Source organism: Leucoraja erinacea, chromosome 35 (assembly GCF_028641065.1).
Source record: "Leucoraja erinacea ecotype New England chromosome 35, Leri_hhj_1, whole genome shotgun sequence".
NCBI lineage: Eukaryota > Metazoa > Chordata > Chondrichthyes > Rajiformes > Rajidae > Leucoraja > Leucoraja erinaceus.
This window is the reverse complement of record NC_073411.1, coordinates 700,158-724,020: the sequence shown is the minus strand read 5'-3', so window position 1 is coordinate 724,020 and position 23,863 is coordinate 700,158. Positions and strand designations below refer to the sequence as shown.

The 23,863-nt window shown below is 44.5% G+C and overlaps 1 protein-coding gene across 6 annotated transcripts in view; it reads right to left on the bottom strand.

The window, feature by feature from the left end:
* Positions 1 to 23,863, bottom strand: part of LOC129713144 (STAM-binding protein-like) — a 72,031-nt gene that overhangs the window by 22,480 nt on the left and 25,688 nt on the right. For 5 of the 6 annotated variants that reach the window (XM_055661972.1, XM_055661974.1, XM_055661973.1 and 2 more), the window contains 3 exons: positions 13,026 to 13,121; positions 11,235 to 11,628; positions 528 to 652 (listed from right to left, as the gene is read on the bottom strand). In XM_055661972.1, coding sequence (XP_055517947.1) covers positions 528 to 652; positions 11,235 to 11,628; positions 13,026 to 13,121 — 615 coding nt within the window. The remainder of the gene's footprint in view (positions 1 to 527; positions 653 to 11,234; positions 11,629 to 13,025; positions 13,122 to 23,863) is intronic. The other variant, XM_055661971.1, reaches the window with a different exon arrangement.

Genomic DNA, 23,863 nt, shown 5'->3' with positions numbered 1-23,863 from the left:
GGATTACACCTGGGTCATGGCGCTGTGAGGCAGCAGTTCTACCACTGAGCTACTGTGCTACCCTGAACATGATCATGCCAGCTAATGAACCAACAGCAACTAATTGGGGTAAATTTAGAAATAAATACACTGATGTCTAACCTGTTGATTTCGGAACAAAACTTAAACAAAACTTAGCAAAGAACTGAGGCCTGCAGGTGCTGGTTTAAATCGGAAAAGAACTGCAGGTGCTGGTTTAAATCGAAGATAGACACAAAATGCTGGAGTAACTCGGCAGGACAGGCAGCATCTCTGGAGAGAAGGAATGGGTGATGTTTCGGGTCGAGGAAGACGGGTCGAGGAAGACAGGTCTACACCTGAAAAGTCACCCATTCTTTCTCTCCAGAGATGTTGACTGTCCCGCAAAGTTACTTCGGCATTTTGTATCAATCTAAAACAACAAAGGAGTGAGTTCACACGATTACATGGCTGTTCACCATTCTCGGAAGGAATTCACACTGGTCACATGAAGCCTGCTTTGCCCTTACCAATTTTCCACAAAGTATCCCACAGGTTTCCACACCTTTGTCGGTATTGGGTTCAGCGAGCTGGAGAAACTGCTGACACAGGTCTTTGGAAACTACCACGTTACGGAGTTTGTCTGCAGAAAAATCTGGAACAGAAATCCAAAAAGATCATGTGTACACAGCCTGCAGCAATCATTCATCACACATTACTGAACACATATGCAGCGATAGAAAATGATGAAAGGCAGAGGGAGGGTGAGTGCCCAGTATCTCTTCCCCATGGTGGCAGTCCTCCTCCACTCCTGAAACAAGAGGGGGTAGGTTTCAAGTGAGAGGGTAAGACTTAAAGGGGGCGTGAGGGATACATTTTTCACGCAAACAGTAGTCAGTATTTGGAAGGAGTGGCCAGAGGTGGAGGAGGCAAGAACAAGAACATCAGGACAGATACTTGACCATGCAGTACACAGAGGAATAGGGAAGTAATGCAGGCAAATAGGATTAGTATAGAAAGGCGTGATAGTCGGCATAGACGTGATGGGCCAAAAGGCCTGCCTCAATGCTACACAACTCAATGACTTGTCAATTGGAAACTCTGGTCCCACATGCATGTTCTCTACTGCTTGGCTCTGGGCCCTGTTTCCTCTCCCAACTAATACCATAATCTTAAGGTCAACAGATCCTCCAATAGATAAGGTAAATGATTAGGAGCTAGAAATTAAAAGGTTTGAGTATTTGTGGCTACAGTATTTGTGGGGGAAAAAGCTACTCAAGACATTTTCAGATGAGATCAAGCCAATTTACTATAACAACAGTCAAAAGACGTTTGGACAACTACATGGATAGGAAAGATTTAGAGGGATCTGGACCTAATGTGGGTAGGTGTTGAGCTGCCTGGACCTCCAGCCAGATGGGTCGCCGAGGAGCAAGGTGGGCCATCGGAAGCTCCCGGCAAGTGCCACAAAGCTGTCCAAGAGAGGACCTGGCGATGGGTGGCCAAGGACGGACCCACGGTGATTTCCGGAGGTCAGAGGCTCGCGATGAGCGCCAGAGATTAGTCGAGGTTACATCACCGAGAACAAAGAGGGCCTCGGCTTGTGGGGGGGGGGCACCGAGATCAAGGAGGTATAATTGAACACTTTGCATCTTTTTTGTATGGTATGCAAAACAAAGAATTTCACTGTGACATGTCACATGTTATAATAATGTATCAATCAAAGTATCAATAAATCAACCAACCAACTCAGTGCAGGGCACATTTACACCACAACACAACACTGGTGTTCCTCAATGAATGGCGACTGCAGGATCACAGTCAAAGGTCCCCAGGGCGACACGGACACGGACAGCCCTGCTATTGCAGACACATAGGAAGATAGAAAATAGGTGCAGGAGGATGCCATTCGGCCCTTCGAGCCAGCATCGCCATTCATTGTGATCATGACGTCCCCTTTATTCTAAGAGCACGTGGGCATCAGAACAACCGAGCGGCTTTGTGCAGGGGCTGGCGGGAAATGAGCCACTTTAGGATCCAAGCTGATGTAGAGGAAAAGACATTGCTCAGTACTTGGGACTTGCCAATTTTTGTATGGTATGCAAAACACAGTGTTTCATGTGCAAGTATTCATCTGTGTCGATGCATGTATATGTATGCAGCCCCTTTTTGGTCTGCCCTCTTGGGAGCCAGAAATTAAAAGGTTTAGATATTTGTGGGTACAGTATTTGTGGGAATGAGCTGCTGCAGCCATTTTCATTTGATCTCGATAAGATCACAGGTTTGTATTTCCAATGAAAAGATTCATGACTGTTGGGCGGACACAAGAACTCTACGATCACAAGAGATCTACACTCTTGTCAAAGTGCTATTGGCTGTGCAGCTCTTTATATGCAGGCCCCAAGTCCGCACATCCCTCAGAAGGCAGGAGGGAGGTATGGCAAACAACGACTGCTCTTTGGCATAGTTTCTAAGTTGGTGTCTGCGCTATAACATGGAAATCAACTGAATCAACTGCATTTTACAAATAATTATCAAGGAATGTGCTATTTAAACTGGTGGTTACACAAAAAAGCTGGAGAAACTCAGCGGGTGCAGCAGCATCTATGGAGCGAAGGAAATAGGCAACGTTTCGGGCCGAAACCCTTCTTCGGACTGATCGGGGGCCGGGGGTGGGTGGGGACAAGAAAGGGAAAAGGAGGAGTAGCCAGAAGGCTGGGGGATGGGAGGAGACAGCAGGGGGGCTGAGGAAGGGGAGGAGACAGCAAGGACTAACAAAATTGGGAGAATTCGATGTTCATGCCCCCGGGGTGCAGACTCCCCAAACGGAATATGAGGTGCTGTTCCTCCAATTTCCGGTGCTGCTCGCTGTGGCCATGGAGGAGACCCAGGACAGAGAGGTCGGAGGCGGAGTGGGAGGGGGAGTTGAAGTGCTGAGCCACCGGGAGGTCAGCTTGGTTATTGCGGACCGAGCGGAGGTGTTCGGCGAAACGATCGCCCAACCTCCGCTTGGTCTCACCGATATAGATCTGCTGACATCTAGAGCAGCGGACGCAATAGATGAGGTTGGAAGAGATGCAGGTAAACCTCTGTCGCACCTGGAACGATTGCTTGGGTCCTTGAACGGAGTCGAGGGGGGGAGGTAAAGGGACAAGTGTTGCATCTCTTGCGGTTGCAAGGGAAAGTGCCCGGGGAGGGGGTGGACCGAGAGGGAAGGGAAGAATTGACAAGGGAGTTATGGAGGGAGCGGTCTTTGCAGAAGGCAGATATGGGGGGAGATGGGAAGATGTGGCGAGTAGTGGGGTCACGTATGAGGTGGCGAAACTGACGGAGGATTACTTTTTGTATGTGACGGCTGGTGGGGTGAAAGGTGAGGACTAGGGGGACTCGGCCCTTGTTGCGAGTGCGGGGATGGGGAGAGAGAGCAGTGTTGCGGGGTATGGAAGAGACCCTGGTGCGAGCCTCATTTATGGTGGAGGAGGGGAACCCCCGTTCCCTGAATAGTGAGGACATTTCAGATGTCCTGGTGTGGAACGCCTCATCCGTGGAGCAGATGCGGCGTAGACGGAGGAATTGGGAGTAGGGGATGGAGTCCTTACAGGAAGCAGGGTGGGAAGAAGTGTAGTCCAGATAGCCATGGGAGTCAGTGGGTTTATAGTGTATGTCAGTTAGAAGTCTATCACCTGCAATGGAGATAGTGAGGTCAAGGAATGGTAGGGAAGTGTCGGAAATGGTCCAGGTGTATTTGAGTGCCGGATGGAAGTTAGTGGTGAAGTGGATGAAGTCAGTCAGTTGTGTGCGGGTGCAGGAGGTGGCACCAAAGCAGTCGTCGATGTAGCGGAGGTAGAGGTCGGGGATGGGGCCCTGGTATGTATTGAACAAGGATTGCTCGACGTAACCTACAAATAGGCAGGCATAGCTGGGGCCCATGCGTGTGCCCATAGCTACGCCTTGTATTTGGAGGAAGTGGGAGGAGTCGAACGTGAAGTTATTGAGGGTAAGGACCAGCTCCGCTAGGCGGAGGAGAGTGTCAGTGGCTGGGTATGGGTTGCTTCTCTGGTCTGTTCAAGGACCCAAGCAATCGTTCCAGGTGCGACAGAGGTTTACCTGCATCTCTTCCAACCTCATCTATTGCGTCCGCTGCTCTAGATGTCAGCAGATCTATATCGGTGAGACCAAGCGGAGGTTGGGCGATCGTTTCGCCGAACACCTCCGCTCGGTCCGCAATAACCAAGCTGACCTCCCGGTGGCTCAGCACTTCAACTCCCCCTCCCACTCCGCCTCCGACCTCTCTGTCCTGGGTCTCCTCCATGGCCACAGCGAGCAGCACCGGAAATTGGAGGAACAGCACCTCATATTCCGTTTGGGGAGTCTGCACCCCGGGGGCATGAACATCGAATTCTCCCAATTTTGTTAGTCCTTGCTGTCTCCTCCCCTTCCTCAGCCCCCCTGCTGTCTCCTCCCATCCCCCAGCCTTCTGGCTACTCCTCCTTTTCCCTTTCTTGTCCCCACCCACCCCCGCCCCCGATCAGTCTGAAGTAGGGTTTCGGCCCGAAACGTTGCCTATTTCCTTCGCTCCATAGATGCTGCTGCACCCGCTGAGTTTCTCCAGCTTTTTTATGTAAACCTTCGATTCTCCAGCATCTGCAGTTCCCTCTTAAAAACTAAATGCTATTTAAACTGCATGGGTGAAAATGAGCCATTGTGCTCCATCTGTCATGACGTGTTTAGAACCCCTGTCCTCTCACACTAATCTTTCAACATATTATTCTCATCCTTTACTCCTTAATTGTTTCACCAACCTCTCTTCAACAGCATCCATGCTATTTAGTGATGACATAAAACTGGTAAGGAAGCAAGTGGTGAGGAGACCACAAGGGGATTGCAAAGGGGACGTTGATAGATTGAATTTGTGGCCAGAGATTTGGCAAATGGATGATGTGTAAACCTGTCCACTTTGTTAGCAAAAATAAGAAAATGCATATTTGAGAGATGACATAGATAGCTCTGTGATGCAAAGGATTGGGATGCCTCGGTGTATGGTTTCAAAGGGATAATGCAGGCGTAGCAACTAATTAGGAAAATCCACGTCTTAGAGAGGCATAGATAGGGTATACTCCACAAAAACTCCAAATGCTGGAATCCTGAGCACAATACAAAGTGCTGGAGCAACTCAGCAGATCAGAAAGCATCTCTGGAAGACAGGGATAGTCGACATTTCTGGGTCGAGATGCTCTTCAGACTGATGTGTAGGAGAAAGCTGGAGAAGAGGTGGGGACCAGACAAAGCATGGCAATTGATACAAGATACAGCTGAAAGTTAGGGTGGACCAAATCTTTTCTCAAGGGGGGAAATGTCAAAGACTAGCAGGGATAGCTTGAAGGTGAGAGGGCCAAAGTCTAAAGATGATGTTTATTTTATTAACACAAAGTGTTAGGTGCCTGGAACACACTGTAAGGGTCGGTGGTCGAGAAGGATAAGAGGCTTTTAGCTGGCACATTGATATGCAGGGAATGGAGGGATATGGATCACGTATGGGCAGAGATTAGCTTAACTTGGCATCATGTTAAACACAGACATTGTGGGCCAAAGGGCCTATTCCTGTGCTGTTCTGTTATTGATGTTATTGCTTATGGTTCCAGGAAATAAATATAAAAGTAGAAATGACATGCCTCAGTTACTTAGGGCATTGTGAAACCTCATCCTTTGGATAACGAGGGATAAAATTGGTCCATTGGAGAGACAGAGTGGACAGCTATCTGCAGAGCCAAAAGAGATGGGGGAGATATTGAACAATTTTTTTTCTTCGGTATTCACCAAGGAGAAGGATATTAAATTATGTGAGGCAAGGGAAACTAGTAGAGTAGCTATGGATACTATGAGGTTCAAAGTAAAAGAAGTACTGACACTTTTGAAAAATATAAAAGTGGATAAGTCTCCAGGTCCTGACAGGATATTCCCTAGGACATTGAGGGAAGTTAGTGTAGAAATAGCCGGGGCTATGACAGAAATATTTCAAATGTCATTAGAAACAGGAATAGTCCCCGAGGATTGGCGTACTGCGCATGTTGTTCCATTGTTTAAAAAGGGTTCTAAGAGTAAACCTAGCAATTATAGACCTGTTAGTTTGACTTCAGTGGTGGGCAAATTAATGGAAAAGATACTTAGGGATAATATATATAAGCATCTAGATAAACAGGGTCTGATTAGGAACAGTCAACATGGATTTGTGCCTGGAAGGTCATGTTTGACTAATCTTCTTGAATTTTTTGAAGAGGTTACTAGGGAAATTGACGAGGGTAAAGCAGTGGATGTTGTCTATATGGACTTTAGTAAGGCCTTTGACAAGGTTCCTCATGGAAGGTTGGTTAAGAAGGTTCATCTGTTGGGTATAAATGCAGGAATAGCAAGATGGATTCAACAGTGGCTGAATGGGAGAAACCAGAGGGTAATGGTGGGTGGCTGTTTATCGGGTTGGAGGCAGGTGACTAGTGGGGTGCCTCAGGGATCTGTGTTGGGTCCTTTGTTATTTGTCATGTACATCAATGATCTGGATGAAGGTGTGGTAAATTGGATTAGTAAGTATGCAGATGATACCAAGATAGTTGTGGATAATGAAGAGGATTTCCAAAGTCCACAGAGTGATTTAGGCCATTTGGAAAAATGGGCTGAAAGATGGCAGATGGAGTTTAATGCTGATAAATGTGAGGTGCTACACCTTGGCAGGACAAATCAAAATAGGACGTACATGGTAAATGGTAGGGAATTGAAGAATACAGTTGAACAGAGGGATCTGGGTATAACCGTGCATAGTTCCTTGAAGGTGGAATCTCATATAGATAGGGTGGTAAAGAAAGCTTTTGGTATGCTAGCCTTTATAAATCAGAGCATTGAGTATAGAAGCTGGGATGTAATGTTAAAATTGTACAAGGCATTGGTGAGAACAAATCTGGAGTATGGTGTACAATTTTGGTCGCCCAATTATAGGAAGGATGTCAACAAAATAGAGAGAGTACAGAGGAGATTTACTAGAATGTTGCCTGGGTTTCAACAACTAAGTTACAGAGATAGGTTGAATAAGTTAGGTCTTTATTCTCTGGAGCGCAGAAGGTTAAGGGGGGACCTGATAGAGGTCTTTAAAATGATGAGAGGGATAGACAGAGTTGATGTGGACAAGCTTTTCCCTTTGAGAATAGGGAAGATTCAAACAAGAGGACATGACTTCAGAATTAAGGGACAGAAGTTTAGGGGTAATATGAGGGGGAACTTCTTTACTCAGAGAGTGGTAGCGGTGTGGAATGAGCTTCCAGTGGAAGTGGTGGAGGCAGGTTCATTGGTATCATTTAAAAATAAATTGGATAGGCATATGGATGAGAAGGGAATGGAGGGTTATGGTATGAGTGCAGGCAGGTGGGACTAAGGGGGAAAAAAAATTTGTTCGGCACGGACTTGTAGGGCCGAGATGGCCTGTTTCCGTGCTGTAATTGTTATATGGTTATATGGTTATATCCTAAATAGTATAAACAATACTGTTATGCTCATTTAAGACGCAGATACAGATCAAAGGTGGTTTACTTGGCTAATACCTAGAATGGTGGTTTGCCCAACAAGAAAAGATTGGACAGGCTTTAAGGTGAGGGAATAAAGTTTAAACGAGATGTGCGGGGAATATTTTTTTTATACAGAGAGTGGTGCTGACTGCCTCCGCTGGAATGTTGAAGAATGGTTGAAATGCAAGATCAGGATGGGTCTTGATGAGGAGACAATGTGTAATTCTGTGCAAGAATTGAGAGCAGAACATCGCAGTTTAAAAATAAGGAGACACCTATTTAAAAGATAATTGTTTTTCACTCCAATGGCTGTGATCTACACAGTGCAGTTCCCATCGTGCTTTCAGGAAATAAGTCCCTGAATATTTTTAAGGAAGTAGTATGGAGATGCTTGATAAGTGGGTGAAAGATCATTGTGGGTGGATCAACAGGAATGCCAGGCTGAAGTTACAATCAGATTATTCATGATCTTATTCATTGGCCAACTCTCTCCTCTTGCTCCTACTCTATGTCCATGATCTTCACCCACTTGTCTGTGTGGGATGTCTCTACACTCCCGGTTCGAAAAGGGCATTGTAATACAAGGCAAAAAAACGCTATATAGATACAGCCTGCATCCTCATTTAAAACAAGAGAATGGCGAGGCTACTTTGAAAGCCAAAATCTGTCAATGCCAAAAATTGGAAATAGAGTCAAAGAGTCAGACAGCACGGAAACAAGCCCTTCGGTCCAACTTGCCCATGCTGACCAAGAATCCCCAATTACACTAATCCCACCTGCCCACTTTTGACCCATGCCCCTCCAATCTTTTCCTATCCATGTATACGTCCAAATGTATTTTAAATGGTGTTTATAGCGCCTGCCTCAACTGCCTTCTCGGGCAGCTCATTCCAGATACCCTATGTGAAAATAGACAGAAAATGCTAGAAACTCTCTTTTAGTCATACATCAATAGTAGAATACGTGTTCTGCACGGACTAGAAGGGTCGAGATGGCCTGTTTCCATGCTGTAATTGTTATATGGTTATATGATTAGAGAGAGAAACAGAACTAATGTTTCGGGTCAGCGAAAGTGAGAAAAAAATTATACGCATGCCAGCTATCGAAAAATAAAAGACTGTGCTGGAAATAGTCAGCAGGTCAGGCCTTATCAGGGGGAAGATAAACATTTAATATTTCAGGTCAAAGACTCTTTGTCAGAACTGGGAAGGAGACAAAAAGCAGCTTGTTAAGCTACAGGGACGTATTGGCGGGGATGCCTCAGGGTAGAACAAGGTGATCACGAGGATAAACTGTGAACAAGGTTCTGTTGTCAATGAGTGAATGGTGACAATCAGAGTGAGAACATGGACAAAAGGTGAGAGTTGGGAAATCCAAAGCAGGAAGACATATTCACATCTTCCACTCCCAGAGAGTAAACCAGAAGATAACAAAATAGAGAGCGTACAGAGGAGATTTACTAGAATGTTGCCTGGGTTTCAGCAACTAAGTTACAGAGAAAGGTTGAACAAGTTAGGGCTTTATTCTTTGGAGTGCAGAAGGTTAAGGGGGGACTTGATAGAGGTTTTTAAAATGATGAGAGGGATAGACAGAGTTGACGTGGAAAAGCTTTTCCCACTGAGAGTAGGGAAGATTCAAACAAGGGGACATGACTTGAGAATTAAGGGACTGAAGTTTAGGGGTAACATGAGGGGGAACTTCTTTACTCAGAGAGTGGTGGCTGTGTGGAATGAGCTTCCAGTGAAGGTGGTGGAGGCAGGTTCGTTTTTATCATTTAAAAATAAATTGGATAGTTATATGGATGGGAAGGGAATGGAGGGTTATGGTCTGAGCGCAGGTATATGGGACTAGGGGAGATTATGTGTTCGGCACGGACTAGAAGGGTCGAGATGGCCTGTTTCCGTGCTGTAATTGTTATATGGTTATAAGTAAGCCAATGTCACAGGTGGACCACTGATGGAGAGGGAGCCAAATCTGGTTACCTGTAGAGTCCAGAACATAGACCAGAATAGGCCATTCGGCCCACAATGACAGTGCCGAACATGATGCCAGAATATGCCTGCATGTGATCCATAGCCCTCTATTCCTTGCATCTTCATGGACTATCCAAAAGCCTCTTAAATGCCACTATTGTATATGCCTCCATCACCTCCCCTGGCAGCGTGTTCTGGAGAGCACCTCTACCTGTGTTAAACAAAAACTTGTCCTGCATATCTCCTTTAAAGTATTCTCCTCTCACCTTAAAGCAATGCCCCCTAGTGTTCAACATTTCCACCCTGGGATACAGGTTCTGACTGTCTACCCTCTCTTTGCCTCTCACCATGTTATACACTTCTCTCAGGCCTCCCCTCAATCTCCAGCACCCCAGAGTAAACAATCCAAGTTTGTCCAACCTCTCCTTGTAACTAATATGGAGAATCCACACATGCGCGCACATCCCAGCATAGATTCCTGCGGAACTCCAACCCCAATCTCCTGCTTCTCCCCATAACTTTTGACGCCTTTACTAATTAAGTAGCTATCAATGTCTGTTTTAAAAATACCCAATGACTTGGCCTCCACAACCGTCTGTGCCAATGGATTCCACAGATTCACCATCATCTGGCTAAAGAAATTCCCCCCTCATCTCCATTCTAAAGGTATCTCCTATTCTGAGGCTGTGCCCTCTGTTCCCAGATTCTCCCAATGCTAGAAACATTCTCACCACATCCACTCCATCTAGGCCTTTCATTAATCGGTAGGTTTCAGTGAGATCTCCCTCTCTCATCCTTCTAAACTCCAGTGAGTACAGGCCCAGAGCCGTCATATGTTTCTCGTACGTTAATCCAATCATCCCCAGGATGTTTCTCATAAACCACCTCTGGACTCAACATGACGGGAGTATCGCTTTAAAAACGCCATGTATTCCACATGGGTGTTGTTATCTCACGATATAGGTAGGGTGTGCTCTAAATAGCTGCTGTTATCTGTCCATTGAGTTTCTGTGAGGTTGTGGGTGTTAAAGAAAAATGGATGACAAAGATTTTATGTCAGTGGAAGGGACAAATCGAGGGAATCCGCCATTCAGAAAGGGGACAAAGAAATCTTCACCATCCCTTTGCTAACACCAACCTCTCCTATTCATTTTTTTATGGACCACCCTATCACAGATGATCGCTCTACTCTGCGCCCGACCCTCTGCTCACCTCTCTGCCCCCCACAACAGCACAGTAGACTATCACGAGGGGAGTGAATAAAGTTTGAGGAAGGGAAGGAATTAAGAGTCTGGTGGAGGGTGATCTGCTGAATACAGATGCATTCGGTGGATGGTGAGGACCAGGGAGCACCTGCATGGAGCACCTGCATTGTCTGTCGGTGAGTCAGTGAGCTCCCTATTGTTGCCACTTCCATTCTCCATTCCCCTCCCACTCTGACATACCGGCCTGTGGCCTGCTACACTTTCTCCCACACCACCATCGCAAGCGAGGAACAGCTCTCCATCCTCAATCTGGGAAAAATAGATTAGCCATGATTGAATGGCAGAGCAGGACTGATGGGCCAAATGGTCCAATTTTGCTCCTACATCTTATGATCTTATGTTGCTGCTCATTAATTAGTGAATACTCACAAAATCTACTACAAATAACATTGTTAAAACCGCTGGTTTTGCGATGTCAAGAGTCAAGTGTGAATAAGAGCAGGTCTCACTGTTCCAGTTGGTTCCAAAGGATGATGGCTTTGTTGAACGATCTACGGCAGGTGGGCCAGCGTTTGAGACGCTGGCGGCCGGCGACAGCGGGTCGCGGTTGTTCGGTGGTCTCTCAATGCCAGGTATTAGCGGGCAGTCCTTCGAAGAGGGGGGATTTTCTGGTTTTGCGTATTCCTCCAGCACCTTTAGCCGTTCCTTCTCCAGCTGTTTCCGCCGGATCATCTCCTCAAAGGCATGGAACTGTTCCTGTTCCGTTTGTTGCTGCCGCATCCTTGCCACCCTCTGTTTCTCATCTTCAAGCTGTTGCTGCCGGGCCTCCTCAGACACAAACTCCTCAGTTTCCCTCTGCTGTGGAATACAAGCATGATGATACCAAATGATGCAGCTTGGTCCCTAGGAATAGTCACAGTAGTTTTACATTTCATCAAATAGTGTCTGTTGATCCATCTTACAACAGTGACCATTCATAAAGACAGTCAGCTGATGCAAATCATAACACTCTAAAGGCTGGGCAAAGCTACATAAAGTTAGTTGGTTTTCTTTCTCCAAAGCTTTGCTACCAAAAAAATCAGTCAGCCAGCAATTTGAAAAGCCTCCCTCAGCATTTAATTGCCATCAACCCAAGGATGTTAAAACTCCACCAGTTCAAAGATGAGCCAGATTTGTGAAAGCAAGGAAGTTCTGGGCATTTGTCCAGATTAAACTCCATCTGCTATTTCTCTGCCCATATTTTCAGCTAATCTACATTCCGCTGTACCATTGACAACCTTTCTTACTACCCACTACTCCACCAATTTGTAAATAGTCTGTAAACTTGCTAAGCAGATACTTACATTTTCATTCATATCATTTTTATGTATGGAGGTCCCAGAACTGATCCTTGCAGAACACAGTTGGTCATGGACCAACAGTCAGAAAAAAAACACTCTGCCACTCCTCCTTCTCTTTTATGGCCAAGCCAATTTTAAGCTTAAGTTTTATGTTTATTGGCCAAGTATTCACATACAAAGAATTTGCCTTGATGCTCCGCCCGCATATAACAACATGACATACAGTGACAGTTCGTAATGACACATAAAACATTAAACATTAATAATAAAACGTTATCGATTAAACAAGTGAATTACATAAAATACCAGAGGAAAAGGAGGCTACACATTTTTGGTTATTGAGTAGAGCTACTAATCATGGAAAAAAGCTGTTTTTATGTCTGGCTGTGGCAGCTTTGACAGTCCAGAGGGAAGTGATTGAAAGAGTTTGTGGCCAGGGTGAGAGGGGTCAGAGATGATCTTATCCGCTCGCTTCCTGGCCCTTGCAGTGTACAGTTCGTCAATGGGGGGAAGGTTGCAACCAATAACCTTCTCAGCTGATCGCACAATTCGCTGCAGCCTCCGGATGTCGTGCTTGGTGGCTGAGCCAAACCAGACCATGATGGAGAAGGTGAGAACAGACTCTACGATGGCCGTATAGAATTGGACCATCATTGCCTGTGGCAGATTGTGCTTCCTCAGCTGCCACAGGAAGTACATCCTCTGTTGTGCCTTTTTGACTGTGGAATCCAATTCACCAATTTACCGCGGATCCCATGTGACTTAATCTTCTGGACTAGCCAACCACAGAGTACCTTGCCAGATGCTTTACTCAAGTCCATGTATACAACGTAAGATACCAAACACTTCCTCCTCCTTAATATCAAAATGAATAAGGCGACATCACTGACTAAAGCCAGGGGAAGACAGGTGCCAGTAGCTTGTGCTACAAAGCAGCAGCTTGTGCTGAGCCACACATACCTGCTGCTCCTGGTATTCTGCAAACTCGATTCCATATCTCTTCAGAAGCTCACCCTTCAACAGCTCCGCCTTCGGAAAGGCAATTTCTTTTAGTTTCTAGAAAAAGAAAAACACGATACCGACACGTTACCATATAACCATATAACAATTACAGCACGGAAACAGGCCATCTCGGCCCTACAAGTCCATGCCGAACAAATTTTTTTTTCCCCTTAGTCCCACCTGCCTGCACTCATACCATAACCCTCCATTCCCTCCTCATCCATATGCCTATCCAATTTATTTTTAAATGATACCAATGAACCTGCCTCCACCACTTCCACTGGGAGCTCATTCCACACCGCCACCTCTCTCTGCGTAAAGAAGTTCCCCCTCATATTACCCCTAAACTTCTGTCCCTTAATTCTGAAGTCATGTCCTCTTGTTTGAATCTTCCCTATTCTCAAAGGGAAAAGCTTGTCCACATCAACTCTGTCTATCCCTCTCATCATTTTAAAGACCTCTATCAGGTCCCCCCTTAACCTTCTGCGCTCCAGAGAATAAAGACCTAACTTATTCAACCTATCTCTGTAACTTAGTTGTTGAAACCCAGGCAACATTCTAGTAAATCTCCTCTGTACGCTCTCTATTTTGTTGACATCCTTCCTATAATTGGGCGACCAAAATTGTACACCATACTCCAGAATTGGTCTCACCAATGCCTTGTACAATTTTAACATTACATCCCAGCTTCTATACTCAATGCTCTAATTTATAAAGGCTAGCATACCAAAAGCTTTCTTTACCACCCTATCTATATGAGATTCCACCTTCAAGGAACTATGCACGGTTATACCCAGATCCCTCTGTTCAACTGTATTCTTCAATTCCCTACCATTTACCATGGCATTACCTAATATGGCATTCCAATATCAATTGCCAACGTTGATTTAGCACAATTCAAAACCATTCACAATCTAACAATCACTGTGATAGTCAGAACGCTCCAGCACAAATTGTAAACCAGGTTCTTGCCAGGGATTCCCTGACAGTTAAGTCCTCGCCTGCTCAGTGTGAGCTCACAAGCAGCAGAGAATCGAGTCTGAAGAAAAAGACCTGATCAGAAATATCACCTATCCATGTCCTCCAGAGATGCCGCCAGATCCACTGAGTTACTCCAGCCCTTTGTGTTTTGACCAAAACGAGCCAGCCATCCAGCCGACATTGCCCATGCTAGTTGGAGAAAGGACCACCCAGTTTGTTGCCACAATCCTGCTCCAGGTTTGGACCCATGTTCATGGATCGTCAAGTGCACACCAAACACTTTTTAAAACATGCTCCCTCCACCAGGCTTTCTGCAAGGTGAGTCACACGCAGCACTGGAACATAGCATACAAATGGAATTGTAATGGCACTCAGGGAGCAACAGCACTGATAGTGACAAAATGACGGGCATACTTTCACATAGATGACTTGGATAGGCTGGGTGAGTGGGCTAATGCATGGCTGATGCAGTATAATGTGGATAAATGTGAGGTTATCCACTTTGGTGGGAAAAACAGGAAAGTAGACTATTATCTAAATGGTGGGCGATTAGGAAAAGGGGAGATGCAACGAGACCTGGGTGTCATGGTACACCAGTCATTGAAAGTAGGCAGCAGGTACACAAAAATGCTGGAGAAACTCAGCGGGTGCAGCAGCATCTATGGAGCAAAGGAAATTGGCGACGTTTCGGGCCGAAATTGAAAGTAGGCATGCACGTGCAGCAGGTAGTGAAGAAAGCGAATGGTATGTTAGCATTCATAGCAAAAGGATTTGAGTATAGGGGCAGGGAGGTTCAACTACAGTTGTACAGGGTCTTGGTGAGACCACACCTGGTATTGTGTACTTGGTCTCCAAATCTGAGGAAGGACATTATTGCCATAGAGGGAGTGCAGAGAAGGTTCACTAGACTGATTCCTGGGATGTCAGGACTTTCATATGAGGAAAAACTGGATAGACTCGGCTTGTACTAGCTAGAATTTAGGAGATTAAAGGGGGATTTTATAGAAACTTACAAAATTCTTAAGGGGTTGGACAGGTTAGATGCAGGAAGATTGTTCCCGATGTTGGGGAAGTCCAAGACAAGGGGTCACACCTTAAGGATAGAGGGGAAATCCTTTCGGACCGAGATGAAAAAAACATTTTTCACAGAGAGTGGTGAATCTCTGGAACTCTCTGCCACAGAAGGTAGTTGAGGCCAGTTCATTGGCTATATTTAAGAGGGAGTTAGATGTGGCCCTTGTGGCTAAAGAGATCAGGGGGTATGGAGAGAAGGCAGGTACAGGATACTGAGTTGGATGATCAGCCATGATCATATTGAATGGCGGTGCAGGCTCGAAGGGCCGAATGGCCTACTCCTGCACCTATGTTCTATGTTTCTAAGTCAAGCAGATTCAAGTCTGAATTTCTTTGAGGGTCAGAAGCTTAATTTGAGATAACAAAATGGAGGAGCTCCCCATGTCCAAACATCCTCCTCCGAGTAATGTTCTTATCAAATGCAATGAGATACCCAATGTATTATTCTCTGATCTGTCTAACATTTATACATATCTAATTTATGCTACAATGCCTATTCCTGTAGTGAAGACCGAGTAGCAAGTTTGTTGACTACAAGTCTGTTTAAATGAAGGGAGAACTAATCAGCACAGCATCCATCTTACAGTAGCATGCAAGGTGGAAAATGCAGCTGATATGATACTCTTCAAGTGTGCCAGAGGCAATTTCGGCAAGTTATTCGGTGGGGCACACGGCAATCTGTTTCCAGCCACTGATAGACGGGATATGTTCTGGAGTGTTGGCGCTTCAGACAAGGGCATGGAGAATAGGTGGCACAGTGGCACAGCTGGTAGAACTACTGCCTCACGGTGCCAGAGACGGGTTTGATCCTGATCTCGGGTGCTGTCTGTGTGGAGTTTGTCGTTCTCCGTGTGAGCATGCGCGTTTCCTCCCATATCTCAAAGACGTGCGGTTTTGGAGATTAGTCACATTTCACTCCTCTTCCTTTCTTATCTGACACCTTTTGTCTCCTTTTTATCTCTGGCTTTAGTCCATCCATCTGCCAATCAAACCACACTCACCTGTATCCACCTATCACTTAGGTAGACACAAAATGCTGGAGTAACTCAGCAGGACAGGCAGCATCTCTGGAGAGGAGGAATGGGTGACGCTTCGGGTCGAGACCCATCTTCAGACTAATTTCAGGGGAGTGGGCGGGACAGAGATATAATGTAGTTGGAGACTGTAAGACTGGTGGGAGAACTGGGCAGGGGAAGGGAATGGAGAGATAGGGAAATCAAGGGCTATTTACAATTAGAGAAGTCAATGGTCAAACTGCTGGGATGTAAACAACCCAAGCGAAATATGAAGTGCTGGTCCTCCAATTTGCGCTGGGCCTCACTCTGACAATGGAGGAGGCCCAGGGCAGACGGATCAGATTGGGAATGGGAGAGTGAGTTAAAAGTGCTGAGCAACCGGGAATACAGGTAGATTAAAGCGGACTGAGCGGAGGTGTTCAGCGAAACGATCGCCGAGCCAGCGCATGCTCTCGCCAATGTACAGAAGTTGACACCTGGAACAGCGGATACAGTAGATAAAGTTGGAGCGGATACAGTAGATGAATGCTAAAGTTGCTTTGTCTAATTGAAAAGTTGGTTTGAAAATGCGAAAGTTGCCTTGCCTAATTGAAAAGTTGGTTTGAGAAAGCTAAAGTTGCCTTGCCTAATTGAAAAGTTGATTTGAGAATGCCTTGCCCAATTGAAAAGTTGCTTTGAGAATGCTAAAGTTGCCTTGTCTAATTGCCAAGGAGAAGGATATTGAATTATGTGAGGTAAGGGAAACTAGTAGAGTAGCTATGGATACTATGAGTTTCAAAGTAAAAGAAGTACTGACACTTTTGAAAAATATAAAAGTGGATAAGTCTCCAGGTCCTGACAGGATATTCCCTAGGACATTGACAGAAATATTTCAAATGTCATTAGAAACGGGAATAGTCCCCGAGGATTGGCGTACTGCGCATGTTGTTCCATTGTTTAAAAAGGGTTCTAAGAGTAAACCTAGCAATTATAGACCTGTTAGTTTGACTTCAGTGGTGGGCAAATTAATGTAAAAGATACTTAGAGATAATATATATAAGCATCTGGATAAACAGGGTCTGATTAGGAACAGTCAACATGGATTTGTGCCTGGAACTTCATGTTTGACTAATCTTCTTGAATTTTTTGAAGTGGTTACTAGGGAAATTGACGAGAGTAAAGCAGTGGATGTTGTCTATATGGACTTTAGTAAGGCCTTTGACAAGGTTCCTCATGGAAGGTTGGTTAAGAAGGTTCAACTGTTGGGTATAAATGCAGGAGTAGCAAGATGGATTCAACAGTGGGAGACGCCAGAGAGTAATGGTGGATGGCTGTTTGTCGGGTTGGAGGCAGGTGACTAGTGGGATGCCTCAGGGATCTGTGTTGGGTCCTTTGTTGTTTGTCATGTACATCAATGATCTGGACGAAGGTGTGGTAAATTGGATTAGTAAGTATGCAGATGATACCAAGTTGTGGATAATGAAGAGGATTTCCAAAGTCTACAGAGTGATTTAGGCCATTTGGAAGAATGGGCTGAAAGATGGCAGATGGAGTTTAATGCTGATAAATGTGAGGTGCTACACCTTGGCAGGACAAATCAAAATAGGACGTACATGGTAAATGGTAGGGAATTGAAGAATACAGTTGAACAGAGGGATCTGGGAATAACCGGGCATAGATCCTTGAAGGTGGAATCTCATATAGATAGGGTGGTAAAGAAAGCTTTTGGTATGCTAGCCTTTATAAATCAGAGCTTTGAGTATAGAAGCTGGGATGTAATGTTAAAATTGTACAAGGCATTGGTGAGACCAAATCTGGAGTATGGTGTACAATTTTGGTTGCCCAATTATAGGAAGGATGTCAACAAAATAGAGAGAGTACAGAGGAGATTTACTAGAATGTTGCCTGGGTTTCAACAACTACGTTACAGAGAAAGGTTGAATAAGTTAGGTCTTTATTCTCTGGAGCGCAGTAGGTTAAGGGGGGACTTGATAGAGGTCTTTAAAATGATGAGACGGATAGACAGAGTTGATGTGGACCAGCTTTTCCCTTTGAGAATAGGGAAGATTCAAACAAGAGGACATGACTTCAGAATTAAGGGACAGAAGTTTAGGGGTAACATGAGGGGGAACTTCTTTACTCAGAGAGTGGTAGCGGTGTGGAATGAGCTTCCAGTGGAAGTGGTGGAGGCAGGTTCGGTGGTACCATTTTAAAATAAATTGGATAGGCATATGGATGAGAAGGGAATGGAGGGTTATGGTATGAGTGCAGGCAGGTGGGACTAAGGGAAACAAATTGTTCGGCACGGACTTGTAGGGCCGAGATGGCCTGTTTCCGTGCTGTAATTGTTATATGGTTATATGGTTAATTGAAAAGTTGGTTTGAGAATGCGAAAGTTGCCTTGCCCAATTGAAAAGTTGGTTTGAGAATGCTAAAGTTGCCTTGACCAAATTGAAAAGTTGGTTTGTGAATGCTAAAGTTGCCTTGCCGTCTACATAATTAAATGTCTAATCTTGACCACTTCCTGTTTGCGCTGTATATTGATTTTAGGTTGTGATATTTGGCCATCTTACTCAGAGTCCCCCTCCGCTCATCAGATGCCGAGGATTTTACCCATTGATGAAAAATAAAAGAGTTATTAGTTATCTACACCTCACGCTGCCTCACGCAGCATAGTCATGAACAAATCTCATCCCGGACACTCTCTCCTCCCCTCTCACAGCAGGCACTAATGTGTGAAAACGCACACCTCCAGATTCAGGGACAGCTTCTTCCCAGCAGTTAATCAGGCAACATAACCATCCAATCACCGACTAACCGACTAACTGTGAGGACAGTTAAAGCCTGGTCAGAGGAAGCGGACTTCACACTTCAGCAGTGTTTTGGAAACACTGACTGGAAGGCGTTTGCAGCCCAGGCCACCCTTGACTCTCACACGGACATTGATTCCTACACATCCTCTGTTCTGGACTTTATAAACTCCACCATCAATAGTGTCACCTCCCTCAAACAGGTGACCATATTCCCGAATCAGAAGCCATGGATGAACAGCGAGGTCAGGCTACTGCTGAAAGCACGGGACACCGCTTTCAGGTCAGGCGATGCTTGAGCCTACAGTTCATCCAGGGCTAACCTGAAGAGGGGCATCAGGAAGGCCAAGCACTGCCATAAGCTCAGGATTGAGGAGCACTTCAACAACAACTCCGACCCCCGACGCATGTGGCAAGACATCCAGGCCATCACGGACTACAGACCCCCCAACATCATCCCCACATCCAGCGACGCCTCCTTCCTTGAGGAGCTTAATCACTTCTATGGCCGCTTCGACAGGGACAATCTAGAGACAGCCATCAAGGCTGTGCTACCTGCCGATCACCAACCCCTCACACTCACCCCCTACGACGTATACGTGGCACTGAGTAGGACTAACGCACGTAAGGCTGCTGGCCCTGACGGCATCCCCGGGCGCGTTCTCAGGGCCTGTGCTGCGCAGCTGACAGACGTCTGGACTGACATCTTCAACCTGTCACTTGCCCAAGCAGTTGTCCCCACTTGCCTTAAAACCACCTCCATCGTGCCAGTGCCAAAACACTCCACTGCGGCAAGCCTCAACGACTTCCGCCCAGTTGCACTTACCCCCATCATCACCAAGTGCTTCGAGAGGCTGGTCCTGGCACACCTCAAAAGCTGCCTACCCCCCACACTGGATCCCTATCAGTTTGCCTACCGCAAGAACAGGAGTACGGAGGATGCCATCTCAACGGCACTTCACTCCGCCCTCTCCCACCTCGACAACAGAGACACTTACGTAAGAATGCTGTTCATCGATTACAGCTCAGCATTCAACACCATTATACCATCAAAACTGATCACCAAACTCGGTAACCTGGGCATCGACCCCTCCCTCTGCAACTGGATACTGGACTTTCTAACCAACAGACCCCAGTCTGTGAGGTTAGACAAGCACACCTCTTCAACCCTCACCCTGAACACCGGCGTTCCACAGGGCTGTGTGCTGAGCCCCCTCCTCTACTCCCTCTTCACCTATGACTGCACACCTGTACATGGTACTAACACCATCATCAAGTATGCAGATGATACAACGGTGATTGGCCTCATCAGCAACAACGATGAGCTGGCCTACAGGGAGGAGGTCCAGCACTTAGCAGCATGGTGCGCTGACAACAACCTGGCCCTTAACTCCAAGAAGACCAAGGAGCTCATTGTAGACTTCAGGAAGTCCAGAGGCGGCACGCACACCCCCATCCACATTAACGGGACGGAGGTGGAACGTGTTTCTAGCTTCAGGTTCCTGGGAGTCAACATCTCCGATGACCTCTCTTGGACCCACAATACCTCTACTCTGATCAAGAAGGCTCATCAGCGTCTCTTCTTCCTGAGGAGACTGAAGAAGGTCCATCTGTCTCCTCAAATCTTGGTGAACTTCTACCGCTGCACCATCGAGAGCATCCTTACCAACTGCATCACAGTATGGTATGGCCACTGCTCTGTCTCCGACCGGAAGGCATTGCAGAGGGTGGTGAAAATTGCCCAACGCATCACCGGTTCCTCGCTCCCCTCCATTGAGTCTGTCCAAAGCAAGCGCTGTCTGCGGAGGGCGCTCAGCATCGCCAAGGACTGCTCTCACCCCAACCATGGACTGTTTACCCTCCTACCATCCGGGAGGCGCTACAGGTCTCTCCGTTGCCGAACCAGCAGGTCGAGGAACAGCTTCTTTCCGGCGGCTGTCACTCTACTCAACAACGTACCTCGGTGACTGCCAATCACCACCCCCCCCCCCCCCCCCCCGGACACTTATTATTATTATTCAAATCATTTGCTATGTCGCTCTTCCAGGGAGATGCTAAATGCATTTTGTTGTCTCTGTACTGTACACTGACAATGACAATTAAAATTGAATCTGAATCTGAATCTGAATCTAACCGACCATCTACCTCATTGGAGAAACTTTAACTATCTTTAATCGGACTTCACCTTGCACTAAACCTTATTCCCTTCACCCTGTATCTGTACACTGTGGTTGTACCTTTAATGTGTATGAGAAGGTGGTATAACATAGAACTAGTATGAATGGGAAATCGCTGGTCGACGTGGACACGGTGGGCCAACGGACCTGCATCCATGCTGTATGTCTAAAGTGAACTAAACACTTGCGCAGAACCTGACAAGGAAATATGTTCTTAGTCATTCATCGGCAGTGGGTGTAACCCTATCCCACATAATACACTCTGAGAATACCTTCACTGGAGGGACTGCAACACATTCAAAGTGGCTGACTACACATTCTTGTGGGCAATAATTGTAACAACTCCAAAATTAAAAAAAAAGATTTTTTATCAGATGGATTAAACTACTTTATGATAGACCTACGGCAAGAATATTAACTAACAATACGTTATCTCCAAAATTTTACTTATCAAGGGGTAATAGGCAAGGGTGTGCCTTATCACCATTGCTATTTGCCCTTATGATAGAACCGCTGGCCGAAAGGATTAGAAATCACCCGAATATTCATGGATATAACAGCAAGGACTCAAAGAATAAAATTTCATTATACGCTGATGATATCCTTTTATATATTACTAATACACAAACGAGTATACCCACCTTATTAACACTAATTGAGGAATTCGGCTCTTTTTCAGGATACAGAATAAATTGGAATAAAAGCGTAATTATGTCTTTAAAACCACAGGATTCGAGACACTTACTAAAATTCCCCTTCAAAATTGCAACAGAAAAATTCAAGTACCTGGGTATTCAAATTACGAGAAGACACAAATCATTATTTAGTGCCAATTTTATACCACTATTAAATAAACTGAATGATACGATTAAATTTTGGAAAACGCTTCCACTCTCATTGATAGGTAGAATTAACGCTATAAAAATGACTTTCTTACCACAATTAATATATTTGTTTCAAGCAATCCCAATATATATTCCAAAATATTTTTTCAAAAAATTAGATTCCACTATCACTAATTTTATATGGGACTACAGAACACATAGAATTCAACGAAAGCATTTGTGCAAATCTAAAGAAGTGGGGGGTTTATCATTACCTAACTTTATATATTACTACTGGGCAGTGCATATTAAGAACATAATATACTGGCTAGATAGTTCCACTCAGCAATTGGAGTGGATAAGAATGGAGAAAGAGGAGTGCTATCCGTACGATATAGGAACGATCCTGCTCTCACCGATAAAATTGAATAGTATAATATATAAGAAGAACCCAATTATTCACAATATAATAAGAATTTGGAAACAAATAAAAGCATCCTTGAAATTAAATAATTTATCAGTATTAACCCCACTATTGAACAACCCCGCATTCAAACCTTCTCTCATCGACAACACATATCAACAATGGGATAGACTGGGGATTAGGAAAGTAGGGGACATGTATGAAGTGGGCAAACTGTTATCATTTCAACAATTAAAATTTAAATTTAAATTGAAGGATAATCAATATTTTAAATATATACAGGTATGTGACTTTATGAAGAAACATACACATAGATTTCAAACTATATTTTTAGATCCTTTAGAAGAAGCAATGAATATCAAGGCTGATTCACAAAAATTAATATCATACTTTTATAATAATATATTAAATAGAGAATCACCCTCAACAGAAGCATTAAGGGAAGATTGGGAACAAGAGCTAATGACAAAGATCTCTAAGGATAGATGGGAAAAATATTTGATGAATACACATAACTGTTCTATTAATGCAAGACATAATTTAATTCAATTCAAATTATTACATAGACTATATTATTCAAAAACGAGGTTGAATAAATTTTATCCAAACGTCTCTCCCAGATGCGATAAATGTTTGTTTCAAAACGCTAATATAACACACTCATTTGTTGGATGTACAAAGTTGAATAAATTTTGGAGTGATATATTTGATATATTTACAAAGATTTTCAAGTCAAGAATAGAACCCAAAACGGAATGGATTATATTTGGAATAATAGGAGAAGATACCAATTTAAATAAAGATCAAAATGTTTTTTTTAATTATGGGTTAATAATTGGAAAGAAATTGATACTTAAATTTTGGAAAAATACAACCACACCAACTGTTAAAATGTGGATTAGGAATATGATGGACATAGCACGCCTTGAAGAAATGAGACTCCGACTAATAGATAAATATGACCAATTCTTAAAGAGTTGGTCTCCTTTCATCGACTTTTTGGAATCATGTGATGCAGCGGTGCCGTAAGGTTTGCTGATTTCAGTTCATGACGCGGATAGAGCTACATCTCCGAATACAGATTTGAAAAATTCTCTTTTAAGGGGCCTTCTCTTCTATTTCTACTTGCCTCTTTCTCTCTTCCTTTTTTTTTTTTTTTTATATACACACTTCACGTTTTTCTACTCTCTACCATCTATTTCTCCACTTTTTCCCCTTTCTATTGCTTTCTTTTTCTTGTTCTGCTTACTTCTTTCTTATAACATAAAACTAGAGGTTGTACATAGAATGGATTACGTTATTACATAGTTGGCACCTAAAATTAGGTGCCACTGTACTGTTTTGTGATGTATTAACTTCTAATAAAATAAACAAAAAAAAAAACAAAAAAAAAAAGATTTTTAATAATTAATTTCCCATTCCAATAGATTAGTTGTGATACAAAACTGTGAAGTCATTTCAAAGGGCCTGTCATAGTTAACCCCATTACTGTGGATCCGGGGCCAGAATGG